The sequence below is a fragment of the Rhinopithecus roxellana genome, chromosome 10 (genome assembly GCF_007565055.1).
Source record: "Rhinopithecus roxellana isolate Shanxi Qingling chromosome 10, ASM756505v1, whole genome shotgun sequence".
Taxonomy (NCBI): domain Eukaryota; kingdom Metazoa; phylum Chordata; class Mammalia; order Primates; family Cercopithecidae; genus Rhinopithecus; species Rhinopithecus roxellana.
The window spans coordinates 68,568,369-68,581,978 of record NC_044558.1 but is presented as its reverse complement, the minus strand read 5'-3'; the positions used below and the strand labels follow the sequence as shown (position 1 = coordinate 68,581,978).

General features: G+C 40.3%; 1 protein-coding gene across 4 annotated transcripts in view; it reads left to right on the top strand.

Annotated features, from left to right (window-relative positions):
* The window catches only part of ANO6 (anoctamin 6), a 228,461-nt gene extending 215,645 nt beyond the window's left edge, over positions 1 to 12,816 (top strand). For 3 of the 4 annotated variants that reach the window (XM_030938983.1, XM_010382272.2, XM_010382273.2), the window contains 3 exons: positions 898 to 1,100; positions 2,783 to 2,888; positions 9,623 to 10,258. In XM_030938983.1, the coding sequence (XP_030794843.1) occupies positions 898 to 1,100; positions 2,783 to 2,888; positions 9,623 to 9,829 (516 nt within the window). In that variant the 3' untranslated portion in view covers positions 9,830 to 10,258. Of the gene's footprint in view, positions 1 to 897; positions 1,101 to 2,782; positions 2,889 to 9,622 lie in introns of all 4 variants that reach the window. The other variant, XM_030938982.1, reaches the window with a different exon arrangement.
* The last annotated feature ends 794 nt before the right edge of the window (positions 12,817 to 13,610 follow it).

The following is a 13,610-nucleotide window of genomic DNA, read 5'->3' as shown; positions in this document are numbered from 1 at the left end:
TAAACTTAGAGGTCATTATTTAAATTTAGATCAAGGAAAACATGCAGTTTACATTGTGTTTATGAAAAGCAAGTGCTAAAATCAATTATATAAAGCTGAATTATTTTCATAACATTGACTCTGTGCAAGTTTTCTTACATGTGCAAGTTTTCTAGGCTGAGGTCAGTGGCTCATGCCTATAATGCCAGCACTCAGAGAGGCTGAGAGAATTGCTTGAGGCCAGGAGTTCCAGACTAGTCTAGACAACATAGTAAGACCTCATCTCTACAAAAAATGTTTAAAGATTAGCCAGGCAGAGTGGAGTGCACCTGTAATTCTAACTACTCAGGAGGATCACTTGAGCCAAGGAGTTTGAGGTTACAGTGAGCTGTGATCATGCCAGTGCACTCCAGCCTGGGCAACAGAGCAAGATCCTATCTCACTATCTGCATATATTTCGCAGTTAAGAAAGAATTAAGATTTCTGAATCTTTAAAAAAAAAAAATCAACATGATGAAAATAGTAAATCTGCCATATTTGTTAACCTGACCTATGATAACTGTAACTTCGGCCAGGCGGGGTGGCTCATGCCTGTAATCCCAGCACTTTGGGAGGCTGAGGCGAGCAGATCACCTGAGGCCAGGAGTTCAAGACCGGCCTGGCCAACATGACAAAACTCTGTCTCTACCAAAAGCATAAAAATTAGCCGGGCTTATTGGCACGTGCCTGTAATCCCAGCTACTCAGAAGGCTGAGGCAGGAGAATTGCTTGAACCCAGGAGGTGGAGGTTGCAGTGAGCCAAGATCGTGCTGTTGCACCCCAGCCTACTGCAACAAGAGCAAGACTCCGTCTCAAAAACCAAAAACAAACAAGAAACCATAACTTCACTTTCGCTTTGTTGTTTTTCTCTCAAAATAGGCCATGATCATTGCTTTCACATCGGACATGATCCCCCGCCTGGTGTACTACTGGTCCTTCTCCGTCCCTCCCTATGGGGACCACACTTCCTACACCATGGAAGGGTACATCAACAACACTCTTTCCATCTTCAAAGTTGCAGACTTCAAAAACAAAAGCAAGGGAAACCCATACTCTGAGCTGGGTAACCATACCACATGCAGGCAAGTTCTGCTTTACTTGTTTAAAAATGCACTTCATCTTTAAAAGGGGTTTTCTTGTGACTTAATTCTGTTTGGTGTCATTTTTTTAATTATTTAATTTTTATTTCTTTATAACTTCAGGATCAACTAGGTGCTTTGGTGTCATTTAAATCAAGCTGCTAGAGACATTTTTTCCCCATGGCTTTCTCTTGAGTGAAACTCAGAAAATGTATATGTATGTATATTTATTAAAAAGTTAATGAAGACCAGGGGTAGAAGTTTCACACCAAACCATAAGATTTAAAGATGAGAGTTTCAAAGGATTACAGGGAGATTGATTCCAAAGAAAAGTCATAGAAATAGAGAAACTTCAAGAGGTCCCAGAACAAAGATAATTCAGTTGTTAATACTATTGTGTTATTCAAGCACAATCTGAAGATATTGAATGATGGCAAACTAGCACCTCACGTAACAGGGACATACAGAGAGAAGAGATGTAAATACTTAGCTGAACAGTATTATCTAAAAATATTCCAAAACTCTCTCCATCGATTTTAATGGCTGGTGAGTTCAACAGTGAACAGTATGTACCAGGTAAATTACCAATTGATAGTTTGTGAACCGTAGGTCATTGACCTTTTTTCCTGGATCATAGAGTTTCACCTAAAACAAGAGGCTTTAAAGTTTATTTAGTCCAACTCCTCAAAGACTTCACTAACTCAAATTCTCAATAATGCAACCAGGAAACCAGAAATAAGCCCAAAATAAATGTTAGTGTTACACCTAGTGGAGCCTCTTTACAATTCTGTATTGTATCTCCTTATGCTTACTTTCCACAATTCTAATCAGAAATTAAACTCTTCCAGGTTTAATAGCTTACAGGCATAAAATTAGATATGTACTACCTGAGGAAGATACACCAACAGCAGTTAACAGTTGATATCTGACAAGAATTAGGTAAAAAATTATAGCAAGCAGATAGTACTCTGTATGAGGAGAGAGAGTCCCGTAGCTAAATGAACCCTGATGATACCATTATATAAATAAATTTATAAACATGATCCCTTAAACAGGAATTGTTTTGAGAGAACAGGGATAAATGTTGGGAGAAAAAATTTAAAACTTTAGTTCTTTTATAAAGATGGGTTATTTTCTACAAAGATGGACCCTGTTATTACCATCATTCTCTGATTAAATATTAAATGAGGTATAACTGTAGTTATTTTGGGGCTTTGTTACCAAATTGAGCTTTAAGAGAAAATATATGTGATGTCCAGTTTAAAAGAGCATTGAATCAAATATGACCTCTTTTTTTTTTTTTTTTTTTTTTTTTTTTTGAGACAGAGTCCTGCTCTGTTGCCCAGACAGGAGTGCAGTGACGCCGTATCAGCTCCCTGCAACCTCCACCTCCCATGTTCAAGCAATTCTCATGCCTCAGCCACCTGAATAGCTGGGATTACAAGCGCGTGCCACCACGCCTGGCTAATTTTTGTATTTTTAGTAGAGATGGGGTTTCGCCATATTGGCCAGGCTGGTCTCGCACTTCTGGCCTCAAGTGATCCACATGCCTCGGCCTCCCAAAGTGCTAGGATTACAGGCATGAGCCACTGCACCCGGCCATGACTTCTTTTTAAATGGGGCCTTTGTTTACAGTATTCAGTCAAAAAGATTTGTCTCCCAATATGTCTCCATTTCATTTTCAGGTATCGTGATTTCCGATACCCACCTGGACACCCCCAGGAGTATAAACACAACATCTACTATTGGCACGTGATCGCAGCCAAGCTGGCTTTTATCATTGTCATGGAGGTAGGAAAAGTATGCTTTCAAACAGTTTATAAGGATGTGTATTTGCAGACCTTCCATTAAATGTTGCCAACTCCACACTTAACATGTATGATACCTTCTTATCACTTGCTAATATTTTAGGAAATAAGTTAATCAGTTTTGACCTGAAAATATTCAAACAACTTCATTAATGAGAGCATTATCTGCTTTTAAACTTTAAAAGCATGTTATATGCAAAAGGGATTCAATTTCATTCTTTACTAACTTTTTAAAATTTAGGGCACTGGGCAGCATGTTGGGCTGTGAAAGGGCTTATTCAAGATGAGTAAGATGATGTGATCTCTGCCTGTGAGAAACTTTTACTGCTGGGAGAGTTTGAAATTGACCAGCTCTGAAAAATGACTAAGGCAACTATAAATTTGTAATTGATGTAGCCAACTATGCTTCCTATGCAGAGTGAATTAACTACTGCCAAATTATAAAGTATCAGAGGTTACTTAATTGGTATGGTCGATAGGATTGTATTAAGCTGCAAGAAGCAGAAAACACAGTCTATGGTGGCTTAAATAAGGTTGATTCCCCTCCCTCCAACCCACATAACAGAGTTCACGAAAGTATGTGGTTGCTCCTGAATCAGTCAATACCAGTTCACTGATGGAAGCAGTATATCCAGTTCTTGGATTTGCTGTCATATATGTGTCCACTTATGGCTGCTGAAATTCCAGATAACAAATTACATGCAAAGCAGGAAGAAGGGCGATGCTAACCATATCCAGTCCTTTTTGTCAGGAAAGAATGCTTTGCCAGAAGCCCCTACCGTGGACTTCCACCTACATCTCATTGACCAGAACTATAGCATGTGGTTTCCTTAGCAGCAAGAGGGGCTGAGGCAGGTGGATTTCATTTGCTCTGAATAAAACCACTCAGCAGAGAAGAAGTGGGGTAGACTCCCTGGCTTTTTGGTACTTATACTAGTTTTTTTTTTTTTTTTTCAAGTAGCTACCAAACATTAAACAGGGAAGACAAGTAACTCATGGTTAGTTCACCATCGTAAGTGGCTTTCTCAAGTACAGTATGTGATATATCAGCAAGAGTCACAAGTTTCTATTCAAACATGTAGTTGATGAAGTGATTGGCCTTCTGCTTTTGATATTGTGGTAGACCATTTAATTGTCTTTACATACACAGTATGCAGACCATCCCCACTGCAAAACTTCTAGAGCCAGCTTGATAATTCCTTTGCATTTCTGAGCTCACTGGAAGGGAAGAGAATCTACAGAGAGAGGGAAAATTAGGTGATGGGCTTTTTTTTTTTTTTAGAGACAGAGTCTCACTCTGTCGCACAGGCAGGAGTGTGGTGCCATGATCTTAGCTCACTGCAACTTCCGCCACCCGGGTTTAGCCGATTCTCCTGCCTCAGCCTCCCAAGTACCTGGGACTACAGGTGCATGCTACCATACCTGGCTAATTGTATATTTTTAGTACAGATGGGGTTTCACCATATTGGCCAGGCTGGTCTCGAACTCCTGACCTCAAGTAGTCCGCCCTCCTCAGCCTCCCAAAGTGCTGGGATTACAGGCATGAGCCACTGCACCCAGCCTAAGTGATGGGCTGTAATAGGGCAGTGAGCAGGGTTATGTTATGCAAGGGTGACATAACAGAGAAACTCCCTGTAGTGCTGGAGGGCTCAGAGAGCAAGCTGGTACACATCAGTGCCTCCATCTCGGAGCTCAAGGAGATCATGCCTTGGTTCAGAAGGGAAGTGGAAAAACTGAGCTTGAGATTCCTAGATAAGCCAGAGACCCCAAACAGGGCTGCATTTGTCTCAGTAGAAAGAAGTGTGTTTCTTCTCTGGAGAAAAGTGTCCTCAGTTTAGACCCCAGGTTTTTCTCAGATCAAGCTAATCAAATATGAGCACACAATCAAAGATGGTCAATAACAAGAGGTGATTTAAAAAAAAGAAAAAAGTATGAGATTCAGCAGGAAACAACTGATTTGGACCCTCAATAACCTCAAGGGTTTGTTTGAACTGTCAGATAAGGAATGTAAATTAACTGTATGTGAAAATATTTAAATAATTTTGGGTAGAATTTTAAAAGAGCAAGAAACTAAAAAAAAATTATAAGGCAATTTTGAAAAAACTAAATGGAACTTCTAGAAATTAAATCATTGGTGAAATGAAAAAAATAACATGGATGAAACAGAAGTTTAGGCAAATCTGAAGAGAGAATTTGTGAATTGGAAGATAGGTCTGAAAAAATTACTCCTGATACATCGCAGGGAGATAAGAAAATAGAAAATATGAAAAAAAATGTTAAGTGATATGGAAGAATGAGAAATACTAACTTAAAAAAATGAAGCAGAAAATGGATAAAAGAGATGAAAGAGTTCACAGATCAGAAAGCATGACATGTATCAAGCAGAATAAAGAAATCCACTTACACATATTGCAAGGAAAATGAGCACACCAAAAATACAACCTTGGAAGTAACCAGAGGAAAAAAACTGATGACTAACAGAGAAAACTAAAGCGAGAATGGGAGTAGACTTTTTAACAGTAACAACGGAAGCCAAGAGAGTAGTCTATCTCCAGAATGCTAAAGAAGGTAGCTATAAACCTTCAATTACAGCAGAAGTTTGAAATCTTTCTGCAATGAAAACACCAGACCATGTGGTTTTTATTGGAGAGTGATACCAAGCTTTTTAAAACGGATCATTTCAATCCTATACAAATGCCTTCAGAGATCAGAAAGAGGAAATACTCTCCAACTCATTTGGTGAGGCTAAGAGTAGCCTAAATCCTAAAATCAGACAAGAAGAGAGAAAGGAAAATAAAGCCAACCCTGTTCATTACATAGATGCAAAGTTCTAAGATGTGTAAAGTGAGATGATGGACATGTTAATTTGTTCCACTATAGAGTAAGTCCTCACTTAACATCCTCATTAGGCTCTTGGAAACCATGACTTTAAGATAACAACATCTAACTAAACCAGTGTTTTTTCTCATCAATGCTGTAATGAAACAACATTGAAGGAAATGATGTTGTTGGAGGACCTGGAGTTGCAGTTTCCAAGAACCTGTCGATGATGTTGAGGACTCACTACATACATGTGTCTTACAACATCATGTTGTATACCTTTACGCAAAAATTTTTAAAAATGTACAAATCTGAATCTAGCAATATATTTTAAAAAGATAACATCACACCACCAGGCTTTAACCTGGAAATGCAAGGGTGACATAACAGAGAAATTCCACATATCTATAAGTATTCCCTACCTCAGAAACAGATGAAAGAACTCCTTCCTACAGCATCAACCTTTGTCCCTTTGCTATATAATTTCCGTTATCAGTAAACACACTAATATCTCTCACATCTCGAAATTCTCTCCATCCTTATCTCGCCAGTCCTGCTTCACTTCTCTTCTTCTCTTTGTGGCCAGCGCCGTTGAATGAGTTGCCAGTACTCATGCTGTCCTCGATTCCTCTGTCTTTCTGTCATGCTATCACCCCCTCCACTTCACTGAAGCTGCTCTTGCCAGTTACCAGCAGCCACCACTTCTCCACCCTCCCCTCACCTGACTTAGCAACTTTTGAAAGCAAAAATCTGAGTCAAAATTTCGCTGAAAATCTGACTTCAGATTTTCCTCATCACTTACCCCTGGAAACTCCTCCTCACTGGGCTCCTAAGAAAATACACTTTCCTCCTGCGTCCCTGGCCATTCCACCTCAGGTTCTATGCCAGTACTTTATACTCTAGTGGTCCCGGGACTCATCCCTTTGTTGTCTTCTTTTCTCTCTCCTTGGTCTCTTGATGATCTCCTGGAGTCTGTTGGCTCTAAATACCATCTGTATGCTAAAAGGACCTTAAAATGGTTGTTTCCAGGGCACCCCTGTCCTGAACTCCACCCATGAATCCAATGGCCTACCTGACCTTTCTGCTTGAATGCCTAACAGATGTCTCACATCTACTGCCCCACATGCCTATATTTTCCTCCATTCACTCCAAATGTTCTCCTCCCAACCCAGCCTAAAATCTCTCCCATCCACAGTATTTCCCTCTTGATTATGGCAACTCCATCTCAACACTGCTCAGGCCAGAGTCCTTGGAACCCTTATGCTATATCCAATCTGGTTGACTTTTCCTTTGAAAATATATCAGTGAGCACTTCAGACCAACTATGCTGCTACCACCAGGTCAGAGCCACTATCATTTTTTTGCCTGGATTAGGGCCAGAGTCTCCTAGCTGGGCTTGCTCTTGTCTTCCTCTCTTACTCAGAGTCAGAGCCAGAGTCCTCACAGTGGCACACAAGGCCTCATGGATCCAGCCATGCCCCAGTGCCCCTCAGACATCATTTCTCTCCTCCTCACCTACTCCGCACCATCCTTGCCTTTTCTTGAATGCACTCTGGAGGTTTCCTCCAAACCAGCTCTGCATTAGCTATTCCCTTTGCCTAGAATGTCTTTCCTTCTGATATCTGCAGGGCTTGTTCCCTCACCTCAAAGTGTTTGCTCACTTAGGCATATCCAGACTAATCTACAGAAGAATCTCTTCATAGTACTCATCACTTTTTAACACCATGAATAATTTGTTTTTAATTATGCTTATATTATCTCTCTCCCCTTGCTAGGTCAGAGATTTTTTATTGATAAATTTAAAAATGAAAAGGTATTTAGCCTCATTGGTAATCAGGGAAATGCAGAGTAAGACCAAAGGGAAAGTCCATTTCATAATCACTAAATTGGTTTAAAAAAAAAAAAAAAAAAAAAGTCTAATCCAGCCTGGACAACATGGCAAAACCCAAAATTAGCTAATTAGCTGGGTGTGGTGGCAGGTACCTGTAATCCCAGTTACTCAGGTGGCTGAGGCAGGAGAATCGCTTGAACCCCGGAGATGGAGGTTGCAGTGGGCCAAGATCGCACCACTGCATTCAAGCCTGGATGACAGTGAGACTCTGTCTCAAAAAAAAAAAAAAAAAGTTTGATGATACCAAGTGCTGGCAAGGATGTAGAGCAACTGAAACTATCACTGCTGTGGGAGTGTAAGTTGGTATACCTGCTTTGGAAAATGTTTTGATATCCTCTTATAAAATGGAACATTCACATGACAGAGTCTCAGCAGTCCCACTCCTAGGTCCACACTCCTGAGAAATTTGCAGATAATGCTCTAGGATTCCAGCACAATAATGTTCACAGCAGCCTTGTTCCTAAAACGAAAACTGGAAACAATCTCAATGCCTGTTCATAGGGGAACAAATAAATTACAGTGTATTCACACAGAAGAATATTATACAGCAGTGAAAATTAATGGACTAGTTTTATAGAATAACATTGATTAATCTTTTTTGTTTTTTTGACGGAGTCGCGCTCTGTCACCTGGGCTGGAGTGCAGTGGCCGGATCTCAGCTCGCTGCAAGCTCCGCCTCCCGGGTTTACGCCATTCTCCTGCCTCAGCCTCCCGAGTAGCTGGGACTACAGGCGCCCGCCACCTCACCCGGCTAGTTTTTTGTATTTTTTAGTAGAGACGGGGTTTCACTGTGTTAGCCAGGATGGTCTCGATTTCCTGACGTCATGATCCACCCATCTCGGCCTCCCAAAGTGCTGGGATTACAGGCTTGAGCCCCCGCGCCCGGCCTTTTTTTTTTTTTTTTTGAGACGGAGTTTCACTCTTTTCGCCCAGGCTGGAGTGCAATGGCGTGATCTCAGCTCACCGCAACCTCCGCCTCCCAGGTTCAAGAGATTCTCCTGCCTCAGCCTTTCGAGTAGCTGGGATTACAGGCATGCGCCACCATGCCTGGCTAATTTTTGTATTTTTAGTAGAGACGGGGTTTCTCCATGTTGGTCAGGCTGGTCTTGAACTCCCGACCTCAGGTGATCCACCCGCCTCGGTCTCCCAAAGTGCTGGGATTACAGGTGTGGGCCACCGCGCCCGGCCAACATTGATGAATTTTAGGCAATAGTTTTGAACAAAAAGCAGCCGGGCGTGGTGGCCCAAGCCTATAATCCTAGTGCTTTGGAAGGCCAAGTTGGGAGGATTGCTTGAGGACAGGAGTTTCTGACCAGCCTGGGCAACATAGCGAGACCCTATCTCTACAAAGAAATTTTAAAAGTAGCCAGGCATGGTGGCATGCACATGCATCACTTGAGCCCAGGAGTAGGAGGCTTCAGTGAGCTATGATCACGCCACTGCACTCCAGCCTGGGTGACAGAGTGAGAACCTGATCCAAAACAAAAGAAAATAATTTCCAAAAGACTGCATGCAGATCATCAAGGTGAAGTCAAGCAAGACTATATTTTGGGGGTCTATATATATATTTTGTCAAACTTTTTAAAAAATAAGTGAGAATGATACACATACACTTGTTCAGATATGATAGCATTGACTTTAGCAGAAGTGCAGGGCCATTAGAAAAAGAGACACAAAATACAACAGCATTGTCAACATCCTAGTTTTTAAGTTTAATGGTGGTTTTTTGGGGTATTCATTTTTTCTTTATCCTTTATAACCATTATATGTGTGTGTATATACTTTTCTACATATCACAAAGTATTATTTATATATAGAAAGTAACAATAACTGCTAGACAGAGCTACACTATTGATTAGACATGACGGCATTAGTGGTTGGATGTGTGTGTAAAATGTCCACTGCCTCGTCCAGATAAACTGCCATAATGAGAAGCAAGAATGAAAGGAACTCGGTGTTCTCCTCCATTTCTTTGTGAGTGATATTTTTCTTCTTCTCTCCCCCAGCACATCATCTACTCTGTGAAATTTTTCATTTCATATGCAATTCCCGATGTATCAAAACGCACGAAGAGCAAGATCCAGAGAGAAAAGTACCTAACCCAAAAGCTTCTTCATGAGAATCACCTCAAAGATATGACAAAAAATATGGGGGTGATAGCTGAACGAATGATAGAAGCAGTAGATAACAATTTACGACCAAAATTAGAATAAGAGCTTTATGTTCTGAGAAGCACTTTAAGGAATTTAGCTCTGTCAAAATATATTAGGAATCACTAATGAGAATGTTTAAGTTAAATCACTTTGGCAAATACGAGTCTTAACTATTGCCATTTCCAGATGTATTATTTTTCAGTTCCAGCTAGCGATGCAGAAACTGAACAATGTAAAACTTAGATCATGAAGGGCATAAAACTTATCACCTGGAGAACCTAAGTGTTACCTTTTTCTGATAAATTGGAATTTGACAGAAAAAGTCCCTTAGTGTGCTTAAAAACCACCCCTTCTAAAGTAGAATGGATTCTTTTTTTTTCTATTTGATTACTTTCATTTCTGTCTATTCTCAGGCACATGATATCCTTTATTTTCAAGCCGTGTTTTATTTCTTCACTTTGCTAGAACTGTTCCAGGGTCATCTTTTCCACGCAGTACCATCATTATAGATTTAACAGCTTTCATGTGATTAAAAATAGCTAACTAGACTCACGGATTCACAATAGTTAGGTGTATTATCAATACCTCCAGAAAGGAAACCTCAGTTAATCAGAGGAAATAGTTTCAGTCTTCATTTGAACATGTCTTTCCATCTCAAAGAAATACTTGTAGTAGGTTGGAATGAAGATAGCAAGGTTTTGAAGCATATTTGTCCTAATCCACAGTGATACTTTTTATCTTCCAGGAGCCCTCCTAGGAGGTCCTGTGCCTAATCAATGTTGACTGCTTTGCAGATCTCAAGGGAATAAAATGACAAAAGTAGGGAAAGTTACAGATTCAAACAGCATTTTAACTCATGTTGATCTGGATAATTAGTTTATCTTTTCTAAAGATGTGTAGTTTCTTGGAAAACAGTGATGTCACATGATTAAAATTACATTTTTATCAACGTAATTGTCTGGAAAAGATATGCCCATCAATTTTCTACCAGTTGACTTTTATTCATTAGATACAGAAGGTGCAGTATTACACATCACCAGCTGCCTTTCCGAATGGCTCACTACACAGCCATTGGGGCATGACTGTGTGCATGGGCAGAAACAGCAAGTGCCCCCATTGTGGTCACTGGGTGGGGAGTGCCTTTTGTCAAGGAGTCTGTAGGACTTGGCTTATTTCTATATGCCAAAGTGATCAACACACCAAAGTCTCTGCCATAAAGAATGTGGCTTCCTTGCATCCTCCATCCTGTTATTCCGGGCCCAGTAATTTGATGTAACTGTCTGATTGTACTAGAGACAGGAGTATACCGAGATTATTCATCATCAAGTAAAGAGACTCTAGATTAGATCTGATATTTTGGCCTCCTCTAGAGTCAATCAGGCAGTTAAGAGTAATAAAGGAAAATGGTTTGGTCACAAGCCCTACCATTATCTGGAGATTACTTCCTGCTGCACTCCTGTCCTGCCATGCACATCTTGCCCCCTCACTTTTGTTCAGCCTGGCAGCCTACTTCACGTTATTGCCTTGTAAGTGTCGGGCCTCCTGAGCACTCTGGAAAAGACAGGGAGCCAGGCCCTCTCACCCCTACTGGTAACGGGTCAGTGCTGGGTGCAGGAGAGGGAGCTGATTTGCATCATGGTCATGCTGCATGGGCCTCACTGGGATGCTGTTAAAAGCCAGAGGAGCCAACCTATCAGAATCCTAACAGCAATGGGAAACTCAGATTTTAGAGGCTTTTTACAAAAAAACAGCTTAAGTCTAGGTCATGATTTCAAATGCCTGCCATGAATGATTTTTAAGTATTTATGTAGGATCCATCAAAGCAGTACTCTCGGCTTTTGAATTGTCTTAATGGATCAGGGACACCATTTCACTGTCTCTCTTGATCATGTTAATGATGTAGTCAGAGTTCAAAACAGGCCACGTGAGGTCTGACTGCACTGGGATGGAGAAATGAATTTCTTCCCACTGAAGGAAACTCTTTCTCATTCGCAGCCAAGATGGGAGTGCCACTGGTCCTCTCTTCACTTCTGAGATACTGCTTCTAGAAGCGGGTGTCACTTCCTCTCTATTACCTCTTCTCTGAAGTGTGTGGCTATCTCCTTGTGTTTAAATTTGGCAATTACTCGCCATGTATGTCAGCATAGAAAAGGAAATATTTTTACCTTATCTCCTGTATGTATGATAGAACTTAAAAGAAATGTGCATTTGTTTTCATAGCCCCAGCAGAGAAAATCCTCTTCATAGATTACATGCGCTGCTGTGGACAGGAGGGAACAAAACCCTCTACATATTTAAAGGCACCAAATGTAATATCTGACACTGTTAAGATGCCCAAAAGAGCAAAGTTGTAGTGGAGATGCAGGGTCGTTTCCCCATGCCATCCACAGTGTTTGTTAGTGAGTCCAGGGCTGACTTGCAGTGATGAAGAAAAGCAGGGAGCTGTGTCTGCAGACAATGTGGCTGCATCTGTAACTGGCTTCAGAGGCAGCAGCCCTGGGGAAATTGATGGGTGTGGCAGTGGACCTGTGAAGAGGGAGAATCTGGCCCTCAGCCTGTCCAGTGTTAACCACTAGAGAAACTGAGCTTTATATCCTTTTGTATTGCCTGTGAATTTTAGCATATTGAAACATTAGACCATTAAATACTCAGGGGATTTTTCATTAAACATCCCTCAGATAATTTAGCTGTATGTCATTAGAAAGGGAAAGCTATCATTTTTATTTTAAAAATAAACAAGGCCATCTTGTAAACTGTCACCAAAGTCTTCCCTTTGTTATTGCATGTGTGTCTTGAATTTCATAAAACATTAATTCACAATAGGGGGTCAGAATGTACTCTTGTTGAAACACTTCTTGTACCATTTTATGTTCATAATTACGTTTGAGAAGGTAAAAATGTATGAGCAGCTTAAGTGAAGTAGAACTATTCATGATGCTTTTCATACATTGTGGCATAAGATGTAAAGTTTGTAATTAATGTTCATTTCTGTGCATTTTAATATTCTTTTATAATGAGCATTTTAATAAATTCATTTTTACAAACAATAGTATGTTCTATTCTATATTGTCTTAATGTTTTTAAGGAAGAGAACAAATATGTATCTGCTATTTACTAGTGGCCAGTTGTGTATCCCTTAGATAAATGTGTGCTTTTATGTAGATTTTTCACAGGCTTCACTTCAGAGATTTGCTTTGGATTTTTAAAAATTATATTCAGTGTATTAAGGTTACAGGTCAGAAAAGGTAGTTATTAAACTCAGCCAAATCCTATTCTTTTTGTCAATCTAGCAAATTTTACCACCTTTTACCAGATTTTTGAATAATGTTTGGTTTCACCTACTAGTTTAATGAAATGTGTTAAAATATCTGCAATAGCATTTATAAATGTAGCATATTCCATTCATTTCCTTTCTAAAATAGTTGTTATATGACCAATAGTGACCCAGAAGACGTAACTGGCAAAACTAGAAACCTCTTTCTCTTGCTGCCTTCTCTCTATAGGACACCTTTCCCAGGACCATTTAGGTTGTGTTCCCTGTCACCCCTTCATTACTGAGACAATATGTAAATGGACAATGGCCAGACCATATGTAAAAGCAGAACTCTACCTACACCCTGCCCCTGCCTATCTGCAATAGTCACCCCAGGGAGCCAGCCTGCAGTAGGTTATACTAACAGAAAGAGTGCTCTCTCCAGTTACAATCCAGGTAACTAAAGAATAACTTCTGTAACAATTGGCCCAATATTACCAGGACCTGATGAATAACTGACAGCTTCCCTAATTTTGGTCCTTGCTTATACCTTAGGACCAACCAGAGAAAACCAAATATGCCCTGCTA